This window comes from Moschus berezovskii, chromosome 6 (assembly GCF_049115385.1).
Source record: "Moschus berezovskii isolate FMDL1 chromosome 6, NW_MosBer_1.0, whole genome shotgun sequence".
Lineage (NCBI taxonomy): Eukaryota > Metazoa > Chordata > Mammalia > Artiodactyla > Moschidae > Moschus > Moschus berezovskii.
The window spans coordinates 117,846,053-117,871,393 of NC_142465.1; the positions used below are offsets into that span (position 1 = coordinate 117,846,053).

The window sequence follows — 25,341 nt, forward strand, 5'->3', positions numbered from 1 at the left end:
CATCTGTCAAATGGGAGAATGACACCACCCCCGCCTGAGATGACGGCGGATGGGCAAGCTTTGCAAACTGCAGGAGGCTGAGCCCACAGGGTCAATACCACTAGCGCGGGCCGGTGCTGTGCTGGGCCTGGCTGGGAGTTAACCGCCCAGGGACAGACTCCTAAAAACCCTTGCCTTGCCTGGATTCAGACTCCAAATCCAGACTGGCGGTTACTGGGGTTCCCAAGCTTATCTCAGCCGTGGAGCGGTTTGGGGCCCTGGCCGTGGAGATGCGAGGGGAGGCTCCCAGGGCCCACACGCCATCCATCACCTTGGTGAGGCTCTCAGCCCCACACCTGTTCTCACTGAGCGATAAGCCAGAGGTGTCTGGTTTTTGTCCACTTGAAGCTAGTCTAGTGATTTTTGTTTTTCTTTTTTCTTTTGCAAATTCAAAGGGGCTGGAGCGGCTGGGGGCATCACGGAGGTCACTGAGCCCGTCATGCGGTGAGAGTGAGCCTCCCCAGGCCTGGGGAAGGGGCTGGCCCCCCGGGTCACTGGGGCACACGGAGGGGCCTAGTTCCCGGGACCCTGGGCCTTTCAGTCCGGGTTTCTTTCTGGGCATCTGGCGCCCTTTGATCTTGTGGGAACTGTGCCTGAGTGGGCGTCCCTCTCCTCTGTGTGGCTAGGAAGTGAAGTGCTGAGGGCGTCAGCTCGTATAACCGGAAATCCCCTGCGGGCCTACTGTGGGTCCCCCGGGGGGGCCTGGCCCCAGTGGGCCTCTTCCCTCAAGTTTCTCCCAACCGATTGATTCTGTCTGTCCTTCCGTGGTGCCTGCATTCCTGCAAGTGGCCGTCGGCTCTCTCCAGGAGGAGTTTGGGGATGACTGAGCACAGGGTCCCTGCTGCTGATGCCTTTCCTGTGAACTTCACCTTTGGGGGTGGGCGGAGCAGGGAGAGGAGGAAACCCAGCTCTCTCCCTGCATGTGCGTGATTCTGTGGGTGGCAACAATGGGGGTCGCCCTGAACACCCGGAACTCAGGGGCTGCGCCCTGCCAGGGGCCACTAGACCTGCTCCTTGAGGCTAAAGTCTATGCCGTGAGAGGACGAGCTGTGACAGCTACTGAAAGGCTGGTCTCCTGGCTCTGACCCTCCCCAGCCTAGCCCCCGGCTGGCGGGGCGCGGCGTCCGCCTCCTTGCTGTGGAGTGTGCTGCCCGGTGCCTTGGGGGCCTCCTGTCTGCTCACGGTTCAAGGCCAGCTCACAGGCTGTCTACACAAGTAGCCTCCCGAGGCCTAGATGCGGAAAGGAGGCCCTCGCCCCCCACCCTGCTTTGCTCACGCAGGCTGACCTCAACGTTAGCAGGGGCCGAGCTCTGCACCACCTGCACCTGCCTGGGCCCTCCCGTCTCCCCACCCACCTGCCTCCTGGGGCCAGTGGACTTGGGGTGACCAGGGGGAGCCTCTGACTCTGTCATTTGCTGAGTGACACAGGTGGGCCAGCCCTTGGGGCTCCATTCTAGCACCCACACCTGGCAGGGGACGGCGAGCCTTTGTCCCCAGGGCCAAGTGGGGGTCAAAGAAACCCCACCCTCAACAGCACCCAGCCCAGGGCCCAGCCTGCGGAAGCCGCTTAACAGATGTTAGTTTCCTCTCCTGAGGTTACAGAGGGAAAATCCTGCTTCCTGCTCTCAAACCCAGAGCCCAGGTACCCCTGCCCCCCAGATGCCTTTCTTGCCTTCAGATCCCCTCTCTGGAGAGGGCACAGAGAACCTGCTTGTTTTCCAGGTGGTCAAGGCCCAGGCCTGGGAGAGGCGGGGGAAGCACTGGGAGCAGCGAGGAGCTGGGAGGCCTCAGGCGGTGTCAGGGGGATGACACCTGGGCCTCTCCACGATGGTGGAGGTGGGACGCGCCGTGGGCACTGGGGGCTGTGACCCCGAGAAACTGACCCCTCAGTGGTCCCTCTCCTCCAGACCACCGCCCCACTCAGGGCAGCCAGTACCTTGGGGCTCACATGGTAATGCTAAGAGCCGGCATTCACTCCGGGCCTTCTCTGCCGGGCCCTGTGCTGGGCGGGGAGGGGTGAGCGGAGCGAGCGGCCAGCCATCAGCCTGCCCACGCAGGGGCCTGCCCCTGCCCTGTTTCTGCCGTGCCCACCCACTGTCCCAAGGTTCATGTACACTGTTGAGTGGGAGATATACGGAAAAGCTGACAGCAAGGCACAGCCAGTCCTTTGGGCGACACGGTGGGGGCCGGGGACTGACAGGCTGCCTGGGTGGGACTGAGAGCTCCATCCCCGGGGGGTTGAAGAGAGCCTATTGGGTGCTCTGATGGGGGCTCCTGGCCCGGGTCACCCTCAGGCCCCCTGTCTCCAAGTGCCTCAAAGGACAGCCTCACCTCTCTGTGCCCCAAGACCAAGGGCCACCCAGCATGCTGCCAGGCCACCGCTGCCTCAAATGCAGAGTCCAGATGGCCCTGTCCTCCCCTGTGACTACAGGGTCACCCCAGCTGCAAAGGGCAAATGGCGGCAGCAGGCTCTCTGGCCTGGGGAAGGCCCCGGGAGCGGCTCTGGGCCAGCAGCACAGGCCATCTCCTCCGGCTCTCACCCACCTGCCACTGGCTCCCAGGGGCCAGAAGGAGCTGGCATCTGAGGGCGCCTGCCCTGTGGTCACATCTCACCCAGGAGTGCACACTGCCAAGGGAGGCTGGAGGCTAGGTGCAGGGCGCACAGCCACACCCCAGACCCCAGAGTGCCATCCCAGAGTCTTCCCGTTGGATCCTTGAGCCCTCTACTCTCTCCCTGCACTTGCCTCTCCAAGACAGCCGCTGGGTCTCTCTAAAAGCCTCTCCTCTCCACCTGGAAGGGCCCCTCCCAGGGCGCTGCCCCGTGCAGCTGGCATCGTACCATCTCGTCCTCCAACCTCCACAGCCTCACAGAGCCCCAGGAGCAGGGGGGCCTTTTACAGGTGGAGGAACTGAGGCTCAGAGAACTTGGGTACCTTTTCTAGGCAGGATCAGGCACATGATTTGTGGGACCCGGGGTGAAATAAAAATGAAAGGCCCTTGATCAAAAATTGTTCAGAATTTCAAGACAGCCGAGCACTCAGCCAACCGTGGGCCCTTCTGAAGGCAGGGCCTGGGGGCAGGGGGCCCGCATCACGCAGCACAGCTGGTGGCCCGAGGAGGCAGCTATACATGCCCCAGTGCCTAGTCTCCTCGCCGAGACAGTGGGGAGCTCTCACCCCACAGAGTTGGGTTGGCCACTGGGCCAGGGGGAGGCTGAGCCTGCGGTCGGGGGACTGAAGTGGGAAGTGACTTGGGGGTGAACAACCCTCTCCAGAAGGCAGGAAAACCTAGATGGGTTAAAAGGGCAGTGTTTAGTCTTTCCCTGGGGGTGCCCTGTTTCAAGCCAAGCCCTGTGACAAGCCCAAGACACAGAGTGGGGGCAGACACCGGGCAGCCAAGGGGGCACTCGGTTGGATCTGCCACGCAGCCTGGCCAGGGATTGACGCGAATGGACGGCAGTATGGCCCCTTGAGTTGGCGCTGCCTGCATGCACCACCCTAGGTCTGGGGCCAAGTCCGGCCTGAAGGATGGTCTCAGCCACAGTGTAGTGGCTGAAACAGGAGCTATATGGGGGCAGAAAACACCACTCCTGACGCTGGTCCTGTGAGCTTGGGCAAGTCCCTTGAGGGCTCTGAGCAGGTGAGCCAGGTTTGGCCCGGTGACTTACAGAGACGCTGCCAGCCCCGGGTCTGCCCTGCCCATTGAAGGCCTCACCACGGGGGCGGGAGCAGCCCAAAGCCCCCACTGAGATGTGTCTGGCCTGTCGGGGCTGGCCCACCTGCCTTTCTGCCCCCAGGGTCCACCTGGAGCCCACCGTGGACTCCCTGCCCCCGAACCCTCTCCCTCAGTTGATTGCTGAGCCCTCTGTGGCTCTGAACACTTTGGGGTAAAAGCCACGCTCCTGGGCTGACACAGCTGCCGGTCTCCCTGGCTGCCCGGTCTCTCTGTGTGCCGGACCCCTGACCCTCCGGTCACCCTGAGGCCCGTAGTGAGCACTGGGGTCCCTCACTAAGTGCTACAGTGAAGCTGACCTTCCTCATGGGGCCCCCCTAGGCCGGGGTGCTGGATACAGCCACCCCAGAGCGCCTGGGCCTCTGTGGGGAGCTGGGTCCCGGGGCACAGGCTTGTGTGATGGTGATGGCCGAGTGTGGGAGTCGTGGGGGAAGTGGGGTCAGGGCAGCTAGGAGGCAAGCGATGGTGGAGGCCAGGACTGCAGGCCCGCGCCACCGCTCAGGGCTGCTCCATCCGCCAGGGAGCTCAGCCTGTGCAGGGGTGGCTTGCTCTGGGGGAGGTTTCTGTCGGTAGGACTGTCTCCCCGGAGGCACCAGGTGGGGTTGTGATTCCAGGGCAACCCCCTCCCACGGGTCTGCCTGGAGGGCGGGGGTTTCTCACCAGGGCTCAGAGGGCAGAATCTCCTGGACTTGAGGACAGCACCCTGTGGTCTGTGGCAGCCCGTGCAGGGAGCTGAGGGCAGGGGAGGGGCTGGCTAGGAGTGAGGCAGGCAGACCCTGGGGAGGTTCCTTCATCTGGTTTGCAGGATTTCGAAAGGTCCAGAAGCACACTGAGATTTTGTGTTAAAGCGGGTGGCAGGGCACGCCGTGGCAGCAAGCCTCCTCCCTGGCCTGTGACTCCTGCCTTTCCTCTGTAAGTGGAGAACGTGGAGGGCAGGCACGGAGGGCTTGCATGCGGCCTCTCTCTAGAGGTCCACCCTCAGGAGGGAGGGCTCAGGGCCATATACCCGCCGTACAGAAGGTGCAGGGGGCTTGGCGAGCAGAAGCAGCCCCAGGAAGGTCACAGGTTGGTGACCGTCCCTTGGAGCCCTGCTGCCCCTCCAACCAGACTTGGTCCCCAGAGTGCCGGGGGCCCAGGTGCCAGGCTCCCTGGTTCTGCCTGGCTCACTGGCGAGCCGTGAGCTGGCCCCAGCCTCAGTTTCCCCGCCCGGGGCCAGCAGCGCCCTTGCCGCCTCTTCTGACTGGCCCTGTTGGGCACCTTGCTCACCCCATTTGACCTCTCGACATAGCTAAGTCGTCACATCCCGCCTCCTTCCACTAGCCCTGGTGTGTGTGTATGCGTGAGTGTGTGAGCGAGACTGTGGACGTGTGTGTGACTAAGCTGAGGGCAGGAGCTCAGAGCCTCGCCTGGGACCCCCGCTGACCAGCGGCTGGCTGCACTGGGCATCAGCTCAGGGAAAGGGGTGAACACAGGTTCAGGGCCCAGGGCTCAGCCCTGGCTGCAGGAGGGTGCCTGCCTGGCCTTCGGGTCCCACCCTCCATCTCTCTCCAGCTGCACCCCGCTCCCTGCTGAGCCTGACCTGGGAAAATGCCTTGTGTCACCCACCTCCCTCATCTTGGGTCTACCTGAGCCCGTTCCCACAGCCAGGCTCATCCAGGCTCTGGGTCCTGCCCTTTTTCTCCGGGCCAGACACCTGTCTGCATGAAAGTGTGGGCAGTGAGGTCCTGCTCCTCCCTGGGCACCTCCTCCAGGAAGCCTTCATCCTTGCTCCAAGCCAACTAGCTTCCCCTGGGCTCTGGCTCTGATCAAAGCCCTGGGCAGTGGTGTCCCCAGAGACCATCAGACCTGTCCCCTGTTGGGGGCTCCCTCCCAGACTTGTGACAAAACAGGTGCTGGTGGAAGAAGGGCAAGCTGTGGGGATGGGGGTGGCGGGGAAGGTCCAGTGACGCCTCTGCCAGGTAGAAGTGCACAGGATGGCCCCTGGGTACAGGGTGGCACGTGACATGGCCCACAGATGCAGGAAGCCTGGGACAGGCTGCATGTGCAGGGCCTGAGGGGCACGTGGAGATGAGAGAATATTTGGGTCTGGGACTTGGGGTGGGAGCAGGGGTTCTGGGGTGCAGGTTAGTAAAAGGACCCAGGGACCCTAGAGATGGTGGCTGCAGAAAAGAGGTGGCAGGCGGGTGACCAGAGAGGACAGAGGAGCTGGGAGGCTGGGGAGAAGGCATGTGAGTGTCGAGAGACATGACCTCTTGGGGAGGTCACATGTGTGGTTATGGGAGGCTGGGGACAGCACGGGGTTCGGTCTGTGCGCCCACACCAGCTGCTGTTCCCACCATTGCTGCACCCTGCCTGGTCTGCCCTTGGCCTTCCGGGTCTCCAGCCCTCTGTCCCCTCCTGGGGCTCTGTCAACAGCCCCCCTTTACTGTGTGCCGCCCTGTATGCGTGCTGGACCCTGGCACAAACGGTGCGGCCTGGCCCATCCTCGGTGTCCCCCGAGCCCAGCTGGGGAGTGTCCAGCCCCGTCAGTGGAAGGGGAACCTGGGTGCCCTGCCCAGAGGCGCAGAGGGGCAGGGAGACAGGCGGCTGCCAGCCGTGGGGGGTGCATGGGGAGGAGTGCCTGGCTACCTTCCTGCGCCTCAGTTTTCTCACCGGAAAAATGGGAATTACTTTAGCGCCAACTCTCAAGGTGCCCGGGAGGTGAGGCTGCGGGCAGGGCAGGACCCCGAGGAAGTCGGGGGTAAAGGTCAGTTATGCTGTGGTCCCTGGGCCTCAAACACGGGCACCTTTGCTTTCCCGGGCTCGCGGGGGCCCTTCAGAGGGCAGGCTGTGGATGTGCCTTCAGGAGGGGTGAGGCCACCTGGCTGGCTGCTGGGCCTACACACCTGAGCTTCATCCTGAGCCTCTGGCCTGCTCTGCTCCCGACTGAGGGCCTGGACCCTCGGCCCAGACTATTGCTCGCTGAGCGCATGGCCCAGGCTGAGTCTCCTCCCCACCCAGGGCCTGACTTCTTCATCTGCAGAGTGGGGACAGCTGCCTCGCAGGGCTGTGGGGGGACTCACGGGGGCTGACCGGGAAGCAGAGGAAGTGTGCCAACTGCCCTGGTGGGGGCTGGGGGTGCTCACCGCTGGGGAGAATGCAGCGGCCGCCGGAAGCCCCCCTGAAGGGGGTGCGGGGGCAGGGCTTGGGGCCCTGTCCATGGCTCCCACGCTTCCAGCCCCTGCGCTGTGCGGGGAGACAGGGGGTCCCGGGGTAAATCCAGGGATAGCACAGCAGTAGGCTCTGCATCAGTGGAACTCGCAGCTGACGGATGAACTGGAAGGGTCTGCGCAACCCCAGTTTGGACCGTCCCCAGTCAGCAGAACCGCAGCCCCTAAAAGGGCCGTATCTTAGTCCCTCATAACCCCACGTGGCAGAAAAGACCTTGCAGGTGTGATTGAATTGAGGAGCTCGAGACAGGAGATTGTCCCAGCTTATCTGGGCGGGCCCGTGTGATCACAAAGGTCCTTAGAGGTGGAAGCGGGAGGCTAGAGAGAAAGGTGTGGAGATGCAAGCAGGCTCAGAGGGGTGCGGGGCTGTGGGCTCTGCAGATGGAGGAAGTGGCCCCCATGAAGGAATGTGGGTGGCCTCTGGAAGCCAGAAAAGGCAAGGACATGGATCCGTTCCTAGAACGTCTGGAGGGAAAGCGGCCCTTGCTGACACCCGAGTCGAGTTTCTGACCCACGGGGGACAATGCATTGGTGTTTGCCTGAAGGCACTAAAACTGGTAACTTCTGAACAGCAGCAACAGGAAACCAATCCGGCGTCTGCTCCGGGCACACTTGTGGGAAAGGCGCTGATTCAAGCCCTGGAGCTGACAAGTCTGACTCCCAGGGTCCCAGAGGCCTGTGGTAAACTGAGCTGGGACTCAGACATTTCTCACAAGTTAGTTGGCCAGATAATGGAAATTTATCCCCCCAGCCCTCAAATCCAAACATTTTAACGGATTTTAATGGGAATCTAAAATTGGTTACATCCTTGTGACCTGTTTCAAGGTAACTCTGCCTGTTCTTAGCCTGGGCTCAGGGACTGGGGGTAGCCGTCAAAAGCAACTATTGGGGATGACTGAGCCCCCAAGGGTGGAGCAGAGCCACCTGGCTCTGAGTGGCCCCAGCCTGTTGCCCTTCCGGGGAGCCCGAGAACTGCAGCCAGCCCCGGGATGAGGGAGAGGCGCTGCTGGATTTCAGTCAGCTCGTGGGTTCGTGTTTCAAAACTCGGGAACCCTGTGCCCAAAATGCCAGCCCCTGGGGAAGCAAGGAGCAGCGGGTTCCCAGAGAGGAGCTGAGACGCTGAAACGGGGAAAAGGGCCGGGGTTTTAGCGCCGACATTTTGTGTCCTCTCAGATTTTGCTTATGTCCTGGTATTCTCAGCTCTCGGTGTTCAGAGGTGAGACTGCTAGTTCAACAGCTCGCAGACGTCTGAGGGACTTGTGACCTCTGCAGTCTGGGCACAAAATATGTCTGAAATAACTCTGAGTCAAAGAGCCTACGGACGCATACAAAACCTGAATGGTCCGTCTCCACCTGGGGAAGGCGAGTCGGGGCGGGCCGCCTGCAGTGAGGAGGTGGGCCATGGGTGCCTACCCTCTCTGAGACACGGAAGGGGCTTCACCCTGGGCCTACTGCTGACGTGCGGTCACCGCTGGGGGTGGTGAGGCTGGGCCTGCGCCACGGAGCCCCTCGGGGCTGCCAGGAGCAGCCCTGAGCCCACTCGCTCCTGGAGGGGCAAGGGAGCCCCCTCTCCCAGTCCTGTCTGACACACCCTAAAAACAAACTCCGGCCACATAGGCGATAATCACACCTCAGGGCTGGAAGACACCCGCCAGGCCATCTCAGCCACCAGGAGACCGCAGCACACGTGCCCGGCTCTGAGGGAGCCAGGTACCACAGCTGCAGTGGGCCCTGCTCACAGCAGACCACGCGTGGGCATTCCATCCCCGTCTTCTCTCACAACAGCCCCTTGTCTCTCCTCTCCTTTGGGGCCATGCTGGCCAGTGCAGCCGTCAAGAGCGGTGAGGGTCTGCCCTTGCCATAGAACTCCTCTGAGTTTCATTGGCTTCCGAACAAGCAAGCCAGCTCCTTCTCCCGTGCCTCCTCCACACGCCTCTCTGCACCAGGACCTAAAACGGGCTCAAGTGGGCCACACTCCATATGGGGGCCGGGCTCTGCACCCCACGTCCCAGGTGTGCTCGGACCAGCAGGGCAGGGTGGGGACGGTCACCCTCCTCACCTTAGGCCATTTCTTTCCTCTATGTAGCCAGCCTGGGAGCAGCCAGGCCCCAGTGGGCTCTATTAGGTGGGCTTGCAGTCTGACAGGCTCCTCGGTCTGTACCACCCGAGGGGGCTGCACTCTGAGGGGACCCGTGAAAAGAACTGTGAGCTCTGGAGGAAGGACATGCTCGAGACGGTGCCTTTCCTGGGCGCTTCTGAGGATAATTACCTAGTTCTGGGCGTGCAGTCTTGGCTGTGGGCCCTTCTCCCCCTGTGGCAGAGCGGCGGAGTTGGGGGTGGTCTCCTGTCTGGGGGGCCGGACAGGTTCTAAGGGCATGGGGGTGGGGAGCTTCTACCACCAGGGGGGCGTGCAGGGGCAGCCAGTCAGTACTCATCTTGCCCCACACCCACCCCCTCCCTGTGCCTGGCGAGGGGTCCCCTGACCTGCCCCCCAGGCCTGGGTGCCTGTGTCCCGAGGGCACCCGCCTTCTCACCTCCCAGCCCTGCCCTGGGACTGGGCTCTGGGCTGCTCTCTCTACCAACTCTCACCAGACAAGAGCATGGACGGGGGCCTTTTCTCCACCCACCTGCCTGATGCTGACTCAGCTCAGCCCTCTTCCGCCACCATTCTCTTGCTGGGAAGGGGGGCCTGGCACCTGGGAGCCCAGCTCCTGGGAGCTCTGGCCTCGGGCAGCAGTGCCCCCCGTCCTGCAAGTGAGGCCTCGGGGTCCGGGCCCTCTTGGGCCCCGGACCACCAGCAGCTGGCAGGTTCCTGCCAACTCCTCCTTTCTGAGCACCGAGCACCGCCTCATTTCCATAGCGCTGACTCGCCACTTCACGCAGGTGGGAGTGGACAGGCCTGGCTGCTGGAGCCTCTAAGCCCACCCCTTCCAGCTCGTCCCAGGCCACCCCGATGGCCCAGGTCAACGAGACAGCCCTGCACGGAAAGCCTGCAGAGAGCGGGCTTCTACCTGAGCCTGTTTCCTCCTCTGAGCCTTGGGCAGTGTGCCGCCCGACTCCACGGCTCCCAAGGCTGCTGTGACCCAACCGGAGTGCCACAAAGAAGGTCTTGACCACCCCAGGTGACCTGACAGCTGTGTTCCTAGTGCCACCCGGGGGCCAGCAGCCCTAGAAGTGGGGCACTGCTGGGCCAGAGGAGTGAACGAATGAGGAGACAGACGGCGCTTTTGGTCTGCAGACTGAGCTCCGAAGACCCGTTCTTTTCTCTTTTTTCTTCCCCTGGCTGGCATCAGCCGCCCCGAGCGGCCCCAGGTATTTCCCGGCAAGACTCCTTACAGTCTGGATGCACGGAGCAGGGAGGGCATTGCTTGGAGTGCAGCTGACCTCACAGAGACCCCCCGCCAAGGCAAGTGGGGCCCAAGGAGAACAGGGAAAAGTGGGCTGAGACTGCCAGCCCAGCGGGCTTGGGCTGCGGTCATTCACGGGTCTGGGGAACCTTGGGGCCAGAAGGGGGTGCTAGGTGACCCTAACTGGTCCTTCCGTCTCTGGGTACCAGGTTTCCCAACTGCAAAGCCAGCAGGGTGGACTGGACGCCCCAGAGCCCGCCGCCCTGGGCCTAGCTGTGGCTTCTCCCCCGGACGCTGCTCCTCCCGGGGAGGAGACGGATAAGGATGTGTCGTCCGAGCCCCTGTTCTACACTCACACCCCTCTGCTCCTGCTGCTTTCCCGGTGCTGGGATCCTAACTGCAAACGCGGGCGTTCCTGCGAGGAGAGGGGTTCACAGCACACGTCTCCTTACACGCAGGGGCCCCTAGACACTGGCTCTGGGTTCTTTGCGACAAACATACAGAGAAATACACGTGTTCGATGAAGGGCAAAAACTTTAAAAAGGGAAAAGTGAGTCCACATCTGGAGCAGAGCCCCCCACACTCACATGTGGCACGCACGACTGCGCACGCGTGGGCACACCGCACAGACAGTCCCCCACACACGCGCACTCACAGTCCACGCGCCAGTACAACACTCACGGCCTGGCGCACGAGCACGCACACAGATGCCCCGCACGCAGGCACATCCCCCACACGCACACGCAGACGCACGCACGCAGACGCGCCCACGCAGACGCACGCACGCAGACGCACACGCACGAAGGCTCAAGCACAACAAAGGAAGTGGAAGAAAAGTGTTACCCATGAGGAGCCGCCGTTTCACCCGCTTGTCCACATCAGCTACTGACGTGGCACTGAACTGAGAGCGCTCAATTGCAGCCTCATCCTTCTCTAAAACACAAGTAAGGGACAAACACGGAGCCGCTGGTTAATGAGAGCCCGCTTCCCGCCTCGCGGCGTGGCGCACGAGAGCAACACGGCATGAGGGCGGCGCGGCCCTCGCCCAGGGGCTGATCCCGGAGCCTGCAGGGGCGTGTTCGGGGCAGCGCCGGCGTGCGGGCAGCGGAGGGGCGACTACAGCAGGGCACGGATGGGACCCAGGGCCCATCTGCAAGCGGCACGCACACAGGAGGCGGCTGAGTTCAGAGCGGACAGGCCCCGCGTGCGGGGGGCCGGCGAGGCGGACAGCGACCGCCGAGCTCGCGAGGACGCAGGCAGGCACAGACGCCCGGCTCAGGCCGGAGAGGCAGGCTCAGGGCGAGGGGCAGGACAAGGGGAAAGCGCCGTGAGGTCCGGTGATGGATGCGCCTGGGCGGCAGACACCCCGTCTCATCAGAGGTGCGAACGTGTGTCAGACACTCAGGCGAGACTGAGAACGAAACGTCCAGGGGAACAGACACACAGACACGCTCGACAGGGGACCAAACCGGACAGACACAGAGAAACCAGGGCGTCTGTTTGGGCAGCGCTGGTTGCCTGCTTGTCAATGGAGGACTGGAGCGAGACAGTGGAGTGCTCACCAGTGGAGTGCTCACCAGTGGAGTGCTCACCAGTGGAGTGCTCACCGAGGGGCGGCAAGGTGGGGGCGGGGGTGGGGGCGCCATTTAGGAGTGTGCGGAGGGAGACGCCGGGTGCCCTGAGCTGCCAGCTGCTTCCCGGAGAGCAGCTCGCGAGGTTTTAAAGGGCTTGCACGTCCGTGCGTCCGTGCTCGGTGGGAGATGTGGCGGGACACCTCCTCCCCTCGGAGGCGGGTGGGGGCCCCGAGGAGCAAGGAGCAAAGGCAGGTGAAAAGTTCTCTGGGCCAACAGGGAGCCAGGGCCCCGGAGCTGGGCCTGGAAAAGGACCTCTAAGGAGAGGGGAGGGCGGGGAGTTACGTTAGAGAGTAGATCCAAGCAGGGACTTACGCATGCAGCAGACATTAAAAGACTTAAAAATAAACAAAAATGAGAGAGGATGAGCCAGGTGGACAGAGACGGTGTTAGACGAGGCTGGGGCGCGTCTGGCCGGCAGCGGCCTGCGCTGGGCCCGGGCCGGCAGAGGGGGCTCCGCTGCAGGCGCGGCCGCTGCGGGAGACCCCAGCAGACAAGACAGGAAGGGGGCACCGGCAGCCCAGGAGAGCCCCCGGGGCACAGTGGAGACAGGGAGAGGCGGGAGGGGAGGTTCTAGATGGGATCAGGCTGCAATAGAGACACTGGTCTGAGACCGGGTTTGGCTTTGAATTTTGTTTTGTTTGTTTTCTTTTGGTTGTTTGGTTTGATTTGGCTTTTGGCTCTGAAAATAATTCATGAAGGTCAGTTATCAGACAAGACAGGCAATCAGGGACCATCACCAGAAAAGCAGGAGGAATGAGATTAAAATGAAACCAAAAATGGCTGTCTGAGAGGAGAGACCACACAGAGGGAGGACCGCGCAGGCAGCAGCACCTGGGTCGAGAGCCGGGGCTGGGGACCTCCGGCGCCCCTCCGGCCGACTCCCCCGGCTACAGGGAGCAGTCAGGGCGCGACAGGCTGCAGCAGCAAACCCCAGGCTTCGTGGCTTTGCTGGCTTGCCAACCCTTTCCTGTTACTCGAAAATCCCTCAAGAAATACCTTTTGAGCTGATAATAAAAAAGGGAATTTTTTTTTTTTTTACAATGAATACAATAGCTGACTTGTAGCAGGTTTCCTAAGTTTGCCAGTGTTGAAGACAAGAGGATGAACTCTGGGCACCAACTTTGAATTTCCTCTTTCTCTCAATTAAAAAAAAAATTGGCTGTTCTTTTTGAGTGAGGAAAGAACGTACTGGCGATTATTAACTTGAGATGATCACAAATACTCAAGCTTCCCCTTGGAGATGAGGACCAGGAGGAAGGAGGGTGACAGTGAAATTGATCCTCTTGTTAACAGGCGGGGTGACGGGAGGGGCGCCCGAGAAGAACGGACTTTGGGGGTGGTGGGTGGGCGGGGAGGACCAGAACTGATGAGAGGCCCCGTAGCTTGGGAGCAGAGAGCAGCCAAAGATCACCCAGACCCGACCGGGGATTCACACCGGCCCTCTCCCCAGGTGTTCCAGACAGACAAGACTTAAAGCAGGTTCTGAGAAAACCTCTCGGTTTTCCAGATGCTGTGGGAGGCAGGCTTGCTCCACGCCGGGGTTGGGGGGGAGCTGTTACGAGGGGAAGGAGTCTCCGGCGTGTCTCCCAGCAGGGGAGGACACCCCTGTGCTTCTGGAACAGAAGCTGCTCTCCAAGGTGCACACACACTTCCTCCTCCCCGCCGGCCACCTGCCTGGGGCCACCCCCCGACCCCCCACCCTGAGGAGGAGGACCCTCAGAAAATCGGTAGTGACACAGAGCAGAGGCGCCTGGTCCTGGGGGCTGGACGACCCTGCTGAGTGTCTGCAGAAAGCTCCCCTCTGGGGGATGCCCGAAGCCAGCCCCACTAGCCCCACAGGGCGTTCCTTGTCTTGTTTCCCCGAGCTTCCTCGGAAACCAGGACGCGGTGGGGTGTGGCCACTGTCGGGCCACACAGTGGGTGGGTGGGGGGAGCATCCCGCGGGGGGCCGGGTGGCACAGGGTGCGAGTGCTTGGCGGGGGCGCCTACTCACCGATGCACGTCCGACCATCTGAGTGGAGGGCGTACTTCTGGTGGCAGCCGCACGTGGGGCCCGTGTCCGTGTCCTCACAGCTGTGCTGGCAGCCTCCGTTTCCATAGTTACAGGTTACTGGTGAGGCCCCGAGAGCACACACGTGTGTATAAACAGAACAACAAAACGATTAGTTTATTGCTGTTGGCCATTTCTTTCGAGGGGCCGGGGAGGGGCCTGAGGGCACGAGATGATGAGTTGGAGGCACAAGCTTCCCTGGACATCAGCCCCTCTGGACGGGTGGATGGAACTGCTCACTCCCCAGAGGGGACCCTGGGGAGGGACAGAGAACGGACTCTGGGTCATCTGGACTTGGGACAGGGCACACAGCGGATGCACTCAGGTTGCAAAGGGCACTTTAAGACGGCTGGTCTGGATGGGCCGAATGTCTGTTAATGGGCTGGACATGAAGTGGTGGGGGTGGGGTGGCGGGCCCCTGTGAGGGGCTCTCATTTCTTTAGCTCTCAAAGACCTCTGTTTCCTCGCCTGTGCCTCAGGGCGTGTGGAGGGATGTCCCTACGGATGCCTCTTCTCGCCAAGTCCCAGCAGCCCCCTCAATCTCTCCATCCTGAGCCCTAACCCTCCCAAGGAAAAGTACGAACAGACAGAACATATGTGCATCAAAGGCACCTCAGATGCGGTTTCGAAAAGGACCTTTTATTCCAACATGTCACGTAGCGTGCAGTGTCTGTGGCCTGTGGGAGCTGGTGCCCTTCAGCCCAGAGTCTTAAAATGTTTGGAGCCAGTCTGAAGTAGGGAAAATGAGCAGTTCGTTTGCTGTAGAGAAAACTCGATTGTTCTCTCCTTCTAGGGCAAGGGATGTGGCTCATGGAGACCCAGGATCTCCATGGGAGGGCGTCTTGCTGCCCCTGATTTACTGCTTAAGACGGCAGGGTGCCCGCCACCTGGAAGCAGATGGTCAACTGGGGCCTTGAGGACAGGGTGTCTTCCTGGGGACCTTAACCGTTTGTCCAGCATTGGACCTACACTCTGAATTTATTTGAAAACTTTAATAATGATCAAGTATGCAAAAATAAATCTCAGACCAACCACGGTCAGAGGAGCAGAAAATTCCAAATGGGCAGAGCCTGAATGATGTTCTGTCAGGTGAACCCAGGAGCAGCGCTGGGGCTAGAAGGTGGCAGCTCCCCGGTGAAGGACTCCAGGCGTTTCAGAACTGAGTTCTGCGGCTGCCTCTGCCGGGTCCTTCTTTACCCAGAGAACATCACGGAGGCTCCGGGGCTTCCACCCTGAGCGACGCTGGCCCTGACAAACGACACGGCCAGTCTCCCTGCCTGATGAGGACGACGCAAGGAGAATGAGTCTTGCTGAGCGTCCTGGACACTGACCCTAGTGACCAGAGGCCCTGGTGGGCCGCCTCTTCCACAGGGAACTTCATGACCCTCCAAGGGAGGCACCCAACTTCTCGGGTGACACTTCAAGGACACACAGATTGCTTCGGGAAACAGCTGGGGCTTTGTCCCCAGGCCCTCTGGCCCCGCTGCATGGGAGCATCTCTCCTCCTGGCATTCCCTGATGCCAGTAGCCTGGACTCGGGGCCTCTTGTCTCTCTGCAGCGGAGGAGCCTGGGAGAAACCAAGGCCCCAGGGGCTGCTGCTTAACATGGATCTCAGGTGAGGGCGGAGCCCCACCTTGGGCTGGATGTCACCTGCCTTTCCAGACTGAGGCAAGCCCTGTCAGGGTGGGCAGGGGTGGGCTGGTGAGGAGACAGTTCTTCTGAGCTCTGGGTTCCAGGAGATGGCCTGCACCCTGCCAGTGACTCTGTGGAGGACACAGGCCTGTCTGAGGCCTCTCGAGGGGGGCCTCTTTCTCTCGTTCCCTCTGCACGGTAGGCCTACGTGACTCATAGACCACACAGGCCGAGCTGTGCGCACCCAGAGAGCGACCAGCTCATTCGTGGAAATAAATACTGGAGCCCTGAGCGCTGGGCACACCAGAGGAGGACGGAGAACACCTCCACTGGCTCTGGAGGGAGGAAAGTTTGGGCAGGCTATGCCAGGCCTCAGCCCCCAACCCAACTCCAGATCTAGAATTTCCAGGGCCTCAGGTGACCTCAAGGGCAAGCGGGACGTCTCAGAGCTGACTTTACGCTAATCCTGCCACATTAACCCCACAGAAGACACCAGAGCGGGCTGGGTGGATGGCCAGGGTGCGGTCCCCCACTCCTTGGCTCTGGGAGGGGACTGGGCTCTCCCCGCACCTGGGCAGCACCCGGCCATCGAGCAGAGGGCAGGGCTGCCATTTGCTTCAGCTGAAGTTCAGGGCTCGAGCTGAGTTCTCAGCCGTGCACAGAGCCTCCTTGTCCCTGACCTCCCAGACCAGGTTCGCCCCTCAGGAGATGTCCTCTGAGCAAACCAGCCCCTTGTGACACTGTCACACAGAACTGGAGGACCAGGTGGCCAGTCAGTCGGTCCCAGCCGCGTCCTGTGGCCCACAGCTCTCTCCCTGGCACCGAGCTCGGGACTGGTCAGGGTGGGCTTCAGCCAGTCTTGCTGACTGAAGGAGTGTGCTTCCCTCATGGCCAAGCCTGTCACACGAGCCTACCCATGCCACATATGCTGGTCCTTGGCCTTTGTCCCGAGGGAGCTCAGAGTACCCTACGGGGAGGCCTGGAAAGCTAGTCAGGCCTTTTCTACTCTGCAGGTTGCCGGGTGGCAGGAGGCTTCTCTGCAGCTGCAGGGACTTATCTGGTGCAGAGGACAGGAGGGCCTGGCCGGAGCCCCAGGGCTACAGGCGGGCACTGCCCTACCCACAGGGTCCCTGATCGGTCCCCCCTTGGGGACAGCGTACGTGCTGATCGCCGTGATCCTGCAGGACTGATTAGGAGGGGAAGCCTGCTCCACACTTGGGACCAAACCTGGGCAGAAGGCACTGGCTTCACTCTGGGGAGTCAAAGAATCATGAGTGGGCGCAGGAGCACGAGCTCCATGGTGACGGACTGTGATACCTGTGGGTCCCCCGAGTTCTCGGTGACTGAGGGGAGCGGAAGACAGATGAGAGAGGCACGACAGCTAAGGATGACAGGCCGGCGAGGGCCCGCTGCCTTCTCCACAGAAAGAAGAATGGAAGGAAGGCCGCTTCCTCTAGGAGGGCTGTCAGCCTCAGTCTCCCGGTTCACAGGCCAGGCAGGGCGCACTCTCAGGGAGCTGGATCCTGAGAGTCCAGGCTCCTCCACACCACTTTCCTGCAGCAGAAAGTGGGCCTGTCTCTGGCTGAGATGGGCGGCGCTCACACTGGCCTCCCTCCACTCTTTCTCGGAATCGGGGCAAACATCCCATCAGGCCAGGCACCCTGGCTGCCGAGCAAGCAGAGGCTAGGCCCCACCGCTCCCCAGGCAGCGCTGAGAGGCTGCCCTGAGGCCGGAGCTTGGAGCGCTGAGTGAGTCTGCCCACCGTCCTACTTTGTTTGCTGGGGAGCTGGGTGGTCACATTGAGAGGCCAGACTACACTCGAGTCCTGCAGGCTGACCTCCAAGCTGGTCGAGAAGTGGCACCTCTAACAAGGGACTTCATTCAGTCCTGATTTCCCAGGGTATCTTCAGGGACAGTGGGCCCTCCACAGCTAGGTGAAGAGCTCTGGTCTTTGATCCTGGCAGAAGCTCAGCATAGCCTGAGCCGGGACAGCCCCACCAACCAAGCTCCTGGCCGTCTTTATAGCATTCTCTTACCAAGGGCTGCCCTGGCCCGTTGAGAATGCGTGGCCCCTCCATTCTAGCTGGAGAGTTTGAGCTCAGGGCCCGTGGGACAGAGGGTGGGGAAGAAAGGGGTTACAGCAAGCATCACAGGGTGATCACACAGGGTGCTGTGTAAGGTCCAGCCCAGGCCTGGGGCTGTGTCAGTGGTATGACGCTAGGGAAACCCTGAGTCTGGGGTTCATGGCCCCCATCCCTCCTGCCTCCCAGGCCCCTTCGGGGGCCCCGCCCTTCTCTCCACCCCAGGGGACTAAGCACACTCTTTGAGTGACGTCCAGCAGACTGGACAGCCCCCCCCCCCCCACCCCAAGCCATGGCAGGAGACGGGTGTGGATGTCAGACCCATGTGCCTCCATCTACCTACGTGTGCAGTCCTTCTGGTTTTGGGCAAGGTCAAAGCCGGGCCTGCAGTCGCAGGCCACCCCACCTTTGGGCGTCTCCCGGCAGATGTGGGCACAGCCATGGTCTTTGTTCATGCAGTTCATACCCTCTGGGAAGAGACAGATGAGACAGGGGGTGGGGGCCAGGGAGGGAGAGAATTTCAGGCTTAAAGGAAACCACCAGGGAAATGTCACAATCGAACATAATGTTCTTGGCCAGCCATTAGCACACGCACGGATGCACACACAGGGGCACCTAGCCACCCAGATGGAGACCCCTTAGGGAGAAGCCAAGGACATGGCACCCAGGTCTGGAGGCACCAGGCCTCGTCTAAGGGACGTGAATGAGCTCTGTGGACCCACAGAGATGTTCCTGACCCGGGTCAGATCACAGGGCCTGGGCTGTATAGAGCGCTTTTCAGGTCAGGGCTTTGGATGGTTTACCCACTAAAGCAGATGGGGGTGGATTTAAAAGGATGGCGGTGGTGCACAACTCTTTTCAGTTTGTACAGGCATGTCCCAGCCCCTGTCAGGCAGGTGGAGACTTTCATTTCCGCCAGGGCCCAGAGAGGAGTGCAGACAGTTCGGGGGGCTGGCAGGCCCTGGCTGGCCTTCAGCTGTTGCACCCAGAGGCGCCGGCAGCCTGCTCAGCCCCTCTCGCTGCAGTCCCGCACAAGTCAGCGCTGCTGTCCTGGCCCCTGGGCTTCAGAGCAACCGAGGGCTGTCCTCACCAGCGCCACGGTGGGCCCTGAACTAACCACAATCCTCCAACGCCCAGATGCCAGAGGGTGTATCCACATGTACCTGATCACTGCAGCATACTCCCCTGGACCCACGGAATCCCCAGCCCCAGAGCAGAGTCCCGCATGCCTCAGGCCCTCTGAGTTTATTCCAGGCCAGGCCACAGTGTGTGTGCGTTCCTAATCTCAGCCGGAGATTCCTGCTGGTTGGCAGATGCTCCTTTTTAAATCCATCTTAATTTTTTGCAAATCTCAGGCACCTTTTCCTCTGAGGCCTCAACTTCAAAAGGCAATTAGCCAGGGACTCCTCTGCTGGCTGGGAAACTCAGAAATGGGAGACTGCTGAGGTGGGGGGCAGGGAGGGCGGTCCCTCACTTCCTGTCCTGGCACCCCCACGCTCTAGCTGCAGCAGGCTTTTTTATCTGGAGCCCTGCTCAGCAGGCCCCTCCAGCTGACTCAGAAGCCCCGTCCCCCCAAGCCCGGCCGGTTCCCCGTCTCCTCCCCTCCCAGGCTCCCAGTCCCCACGGAGAGAGGCACCACAAGGGCCTGGTCTGGGCCCGGTGTTATAAACCCCAGTCTCTGCCGCCCCCCGCGCCCCAGGGCCTCTCTGAGTGCAGAGCTGGGGTGCCCACAGGCTTTGAGGCCAGGGACGACAGACCACTCACCCCAGAGTCCTGGCCTCCACACGTGGCCCAGTGATGTGCGCGCCCAGAGTTTCACCAAAATGCACTGCGCACACTGGAGTCATCAGAGAGAAGGACTCCCTGGGGCGGCCCGTTCGGTCCCTCGCCCGAGTCGCCCGTGGTTGCTGGGACGTCCTCTCCACCCCAGAAGACCAGATCTCCCCTCCCGGTCTGCCTGGAGCAGCTTGGAACCCCCTTCAGTTGACCCCAGTTGATGTTTATCTTCCTGGTGATTTGTGAGGAGTTTCCGGAATTTATGAGGTCAGGGGTCAAGTGAGAAGGCAGAGGTCACAAGTCCATCAAGAGGCTAAATGTAGATGAAACGAAGAGCTGCCATCTGCCCACACCGCCCGGAGACTCCTTCCCCAGGTGGCTCACGGGTCTCCTGTTTCAGGTGAGCCCTAGCTCGATCGTGACCTCATCCACGGTAAGCACGGGCGTGGGGCAACTGGGCAGTGACAGATATTTTAAAACACAAACACTCTGGCAGCTACAATCAAGACCGAAAAAAAGTCTGAAGCTGAATAAAACAAGACAAATTAAAATGAATGAAGCATGCATTTTGCTGACCTCTGGTTTCATCTGATTTTATTACTCTTATTATTCCTTCGACTCAATTTTTATCTCGTAGGCAAATCAAATTGTCAAACTGGAGCCCGAAGAGCTTGGGTTTATGTGTTTAATGTATTACGGCTATAAATAATTACTAGAGATTAAGTGGGCAAATTTCTATTTACTCTTGAAAATTAAAATTTATTACACATTAACACTTGGTATGCGTGCTGTGTGCGCAGCTGCTCCAGTCACGTCCAGCTCTTTGTGATGCCACGGACTGCAGCCTGCGAGGCTCCTCTGTCCACAGGATTCTCCGGGCAAGAATACTGGAGTGGGTCGCCATGCGCCCCTGCGGAGGACCCTCCCGCCCCAGGGATCGAACTGGCAGGTCTCTGGTATATCCTGCATCAAAGGCGGACCCTTTACCCTGAGCCACCAGGGAGACCCTAACGTCAGCACATCGTTTGTTAAAGACTATTTCCCAAAACAAGGGGAGAGAAGTCTTTGCGGAGGAGACGGGAGGGGTGGGTACTGACTCTGGACCACACTGTTTGAACTCCTGGGGGCACAGCTGGGCCTGGAGCCCTGCCCCCCAGTTCTCCAGGCATTTGTCACTCTTGCCTCTGCGAGCATCTCGGTTGGCTGGGCCTGCGGCTGACTGTCCCCACAGGGAAGGGAGCGGAAATGGGATAGCCTTGCCCCTCCTCCACGAGGGTCTGGGGCAGAAGCTGGGTCTCCTCCGCCCGCAAGCATCCCCCATCCTGGGAAAGAGGCTGATGGGGAGCGAACAGCTGGGAGCAGCAGTCACCCACAGCCAGGCTCACGTGCGGCGGGAGTCTGCTCAGCCCGAGAGCCTCCCGAGGTACCTCCGTCATCAGAGGATCGCCATCACATTTAAAAACGACCCTGGCAACCACTCCACCGAGGGCTACAGCTGCCTAGCTAGGGGCCGGGGGTACGGCTTCCTCTGTGCTGGTGACTTGGCGGGACGCGGGAACTGTGTGACACTGTTCCCCTCCACCCTGGGGCAGCACCAGCTTCCACAGGCCACGAGAAGGTTGGCTTCACGGCTGGCAGAACCACAGACGGTCAGGGCTGGATGGCTCCGGGACATCCATCTTACAAATGGTTACAAATGGGGAGCGAGAGGCCTCGAAGCAGGAGGGATGTCCCAGGTCACTCGGCAGGTCTGGAACCCAGGCCGCTGGGCTCCCATCCCTGGCCCTCTGCTCTGGGGTTCACTGCGTGACCCGTGTGGGACCCAGATGGCTGGCAGGCGGCACACATTTTCTGAGGTGAACAGAACTGGGAAGCCGGTACAGAGCTGATCTAATAAACCGTTCAGTTCAGTTGTTCAGTTGTGTCCGACTCCTTGCAACCCCATGGACTGCAGCATGCCAGGCCTCCCTGTCCATCACCAACTCCTGGAGCTTGCTCAGACTCAAGTCCACTGAGTCAGTGATGCCATCCAACCACCTCATCCTCTGTCGTCCCCTTCTCCTCCCGCCCTCAATCTACCTGTTACTATTAACTGTCCTCAGAATTAAGAGCCTATGAAAACTGAAGCCAGATTCAGACTCTGGGACACTCTCTGGGCAGCCCCTCGACAAAGCACAGAACCCTGTGCTCCTCTCTGCCCTTTTCCCAGCTGCCGTGGAGCATGAGGCTGGAGCCTCAGCTCTCCTGCAGAGCCATCGAGTCCGCCCGAAGCCTCGTCCCTCTGGCTAAAGCCGGAAGCCAAGTCCCCCCTCCAGTCTCTCTGGACAGTGGGAGGCTCCTCAGCACCAGTGCTCTATGACTGCGGGGGTCCCAACCCTCGCCCGCTTGACCTCTGAGATCTCCCTCTCCCTTAGCGGCCACCGCCAGTCTCCCCACCAGACGGGAGGAAGCAGGGAGGCCATGCCCTGGGCAGCCGCTCCCGGAAGGGTCCCAGACTCTCAGCTGACCAAGGTCAACTCTGGCCGCCTCCTGAGCAAGGGGAGAGCTGAGGGCTGGGCTCTGCCCTCCCCGGGCGCAAGCTGAGTGGCTCCCCTTGTCGGCTGCCAGATGCCCTTGCTCTGGGTGCAGCTCCTCCCCTGGCTTTGTCCCGTCCTTCAGCGGGCACAGCGCCGAGGGGTGGGAGGCAGTCAGGCTCTGCACTTCCTCCAATGTGTGTCTACCCAGGGCTGGCCCACCCACCAGCCAGCAAGCTGCGTGAGGCTGTGTCTCCCTGCTGTGTCCCATGCCCAGCATCCTGGCTGCACATGGCAAGTGCTTAGGACACCTCACTGGGGAGCAAATGCCAAGGTACCAGACGGAAGGGCCAGCCTCCTGGCCAGGACGACGGTCCGGCCTGGTGCTCACACCATCAAGACACGCTGAGGAAGACTGAGGCCTGCGCACGAGGGGCCAGGCCCAGGACCCGCCTGCTCGTACCTGGGCCCCCGGTCCAAGGCCTCCTTCCCTTTTCTTAGCTGAGAAATGGGTTGTTAGCATCTTTACCTCCAAGGATGGCCGTCAGGCTCAAACGAGAAGACTGTGAGATGTGTGTGGCCAGAGCAGGTTCCTAAAAAGCAAAGCTTTTAGCCGTGGCTCCCGCTTCACTCTCCCCATGTTAAACGCAAGTAGCCGCTCAGCGGCTCGCTCCTGACTGTGGGCAGTTTGAGGGCGGACCTGAGCTTTGCTCTTTGCTGTGTCCGGAGCACAGTACAGGGCCTGGACCAGCAAGGGGTCAGCAAGCAGTAACAGAAAGCAAGCAGAGAAGAAGCGGGTGAGAAGGTGAAGCAGGAGAGAGGAGAGAAACCTGGTGGGGAGAGAGGGCAGAGAAGTGAAGGCTTCCTTATCTTCGAGCAGAGCAAACACGCTGCCGTATTTGGGGGACGAGGCAAGGGGCTCTGGGAACTCAGAAAGCACCACTGCGGCACGCGCTGTTCTGAGTCCTGTGAGACACAGCACCCCAGGTGCCCGAGGCAGGGACCTCACGACACAGGTTAAAGGCTCTGAGAAGTCCTGCAGGCTCTTATGGGATAAGGGTCTCTGCCCCTCACTTAACACGACGCCCTGGGAAGCTCTGGATTATAGGCTCAGACCCCAGGGTGGTCCACTTCAGTCCCTAACCTTACAGATGAAGTCGGGGGGCTGAGGGACTCGGGCGGCGCAGGGCGGGGCAGGGAACAGGGCGTGGGCTCCACCACTTGGAGCCTGGCATGGCTTCCTCTGTGCCTCAGAGCCTCAGGGGTAGCGGACGGCTCTGCTGAGGGCCACGGGGCCCAGTGGAAATCTGAATGTGCAAGGTGAACCCCCAGGGCACGCAAGGGGCACATCCCCAAGAGCTTCTGCTCTGGGAGAGGGGTCCTGGGCGCCACACTGGATGGGGCCTCGGGCCCCTCACCCAGCTGTGGCCCCATCCCCTGAGGCAGCCAGGCCCATCCCTGCCAGCTCCGGTTGGCAAGCTGTCTCCATGGGTGCCAGCCCGCAGGCTCCTTCAGAGCAAAGGGCTGAGCCCAAACCGGGCACAGAGCAGGCTTCTGCGAGCCTGCAGGACAGATGGACCTGGCTGACTCTGTCCTGCTGCGGCCCCCTGCTTTGCACCGTGCCTGCTCCGGGGCTGGACAGGAGAGCTGGCCGGGACCAGTGGCGCCCACGGTCTCGGCCCCGCTCCCCATCTTGATACCACACAGTGCGGAGTCCGGCGGAGAGCCCCCTGCGTCTCCCCTCCTCGCGGGCAAGTGAGATAGGGTTTCAGCGCTGTTCCCAGAAACCCCGGCCCTCGGGGGCCTGGTGCCAGTCAGGCCAGGCTGCTCACCAGGTCGAATCTAATTTGATCCAACCCTCCAAATCCGATTACGTCCTGCAAGCGCGGACTGCGTGTCTCCTCGGTGTCGGGGATGGGGTGGGAGCTGTGAGGATGCAGCAGCTCACGGCCAGCTCGCCGAGGTCTGTGTTCAGACTCTGGCCTTTGCCGAAGGACCTTGGGCCATTGCTTCACCGTCCTGGGCCTTGGCTTTCACCTGTGACCAGTGGCCACTTGGGGGACTTGCCTCCCAGTGCTCGCTCAGCATGCAGGCCCCCTCTCGGGGCCAGTGAGGCTGGCTGGGGGCAGGTGAGGACTTGAGGGCCTCTGCTTTGGGCGGGGATGCGCTCTGTGCTAGAAAGGTCTCTGGAGGCTGTGTGGACACCGTCTGTGGGGCTGGGGTGCAGCTGGAGGCAGGTTGGTGGGGTAATCACCCTGAACGCAACGAAGGAGCCTGAAGGGATGGTGGCTGCTGTGGGGACGGGGACGAAGGTTGGATTGGGACACATTTCAGAGCCCTCTCCTCTCAGTATCCGAAAGTCAGGGTGTGGGGGCTCAGGCTTCGATGCTCCTTTCATTTAACCCTCCCTGTAAGCCTGAGATGGGGTATGCCCATCGCACACACAAGCCCATGAGGCTGGATCAGGTGAGGGGGAAAACGTGCCAGAGCCATGCCATGCATGAGAACTCGGGGCCACACCTCCTTCGCCCAAGGGCCCTGAGCGTCCTTCTGATGGCCCCTCCCCAGGTTCTGGTTCTCTTGAGGCCCTGGGACAGACCCCACGGCCCTTTCCAACCGGGGCCTATTTTCCCAAAGGCTCCTGTCAGTTTTGGAAGCTCTATAGGAGCATTTACAGAGGCAAGCAGTGGGAGAATCTGCCTGCCCCAAACCAGTGTGCACACACTGTGTCTTCTGTAAAGCAAAGTTCACGGATGCATCTAACGCGGGCAGGGCGCAGGGGGCAATCTGTCTGTCCTGAGGAGCCAGCCTTTCTCATAGCCCCCCGGCCCAGGATAACAGAGCTGGAATGTGTGTCACTCAGGGGTCGTTGCTATGGTGACTTCATCAATAACACTGTTTTCCGCATCCCTGTCCATTCCATACGCAGGAAGGGAAGGCAAGCTGGGAACGTAGAGCGGGGAGGAGAGAACAATGACCTTGCCCTGCCTCCCCCAGCTCGGGAGGAAGGGGCTCGCCTCCCCTTCCACCTCATCAGTAGGAAATTACAGAGCCCAGAAAGAAGCTGCCGCCTTCCCCGACGCAGACCCAGCAGGCTGGCCAAGCCAGGCAGGGAAAAACAAACATGGGCTCCAAACAAACATGCTTTGACCAGGGGCTGAAGGGAATGTCAGGAGGGTTCTGCCGTGGCGGGGGATGGTGCCGGGCAGCAGCAACAAGGATGGGACTGTGGGAGCGACGATGGGGACAAGAGCAGCCCCCCTCCGCCTGGAGCCGCCTGCGTGCCAGGCCGGCCTGCACACTTCACACGTGTCATCTCGCCATTTC

At 61.2% G+C, this 25,341-nt stretch overlaps 1 protein-coding gene across 10 annotated transcripts in view; it reads right to left on the minus strand.

Annotated features, from left to right (window-relative positions):
* Window positions 1-25,341, minus strand: part of SCUBE1 (signal peptide, CUB domain and EGF like domain containing 1) — a 130,083-nt gene that overhangs the window by 39,343 nt on the left and 65,399 nt on the right. For 8 of the 10 annotated variants that reach the window (XM_055394365.2, XM_055394364.2, XM_055394370.2 and 5 more), the window contains 3 exons: window positions 18,069-18,194; window positions 13,955-14,071; window positions 11,171-11,260 (listed from right to left, as the gene is read on the minus strand). In XM_055394365.2, coding sequence (XP_055250340.2) covers window positions 11,171-11,260; window positions 13,955-14,071; window positions 18,069-18,194 — 333 coding nt within the window. The remainder of the gene's footprint in view (window positions 1-11,170; window positions 11,261-13,954; window positions 14,072-18,068; window positions 18,195-25,341) is intronic. The other 2 variants (XM_055394367.2, XM_055394366.2) reach the window with 1 other exon arrangement.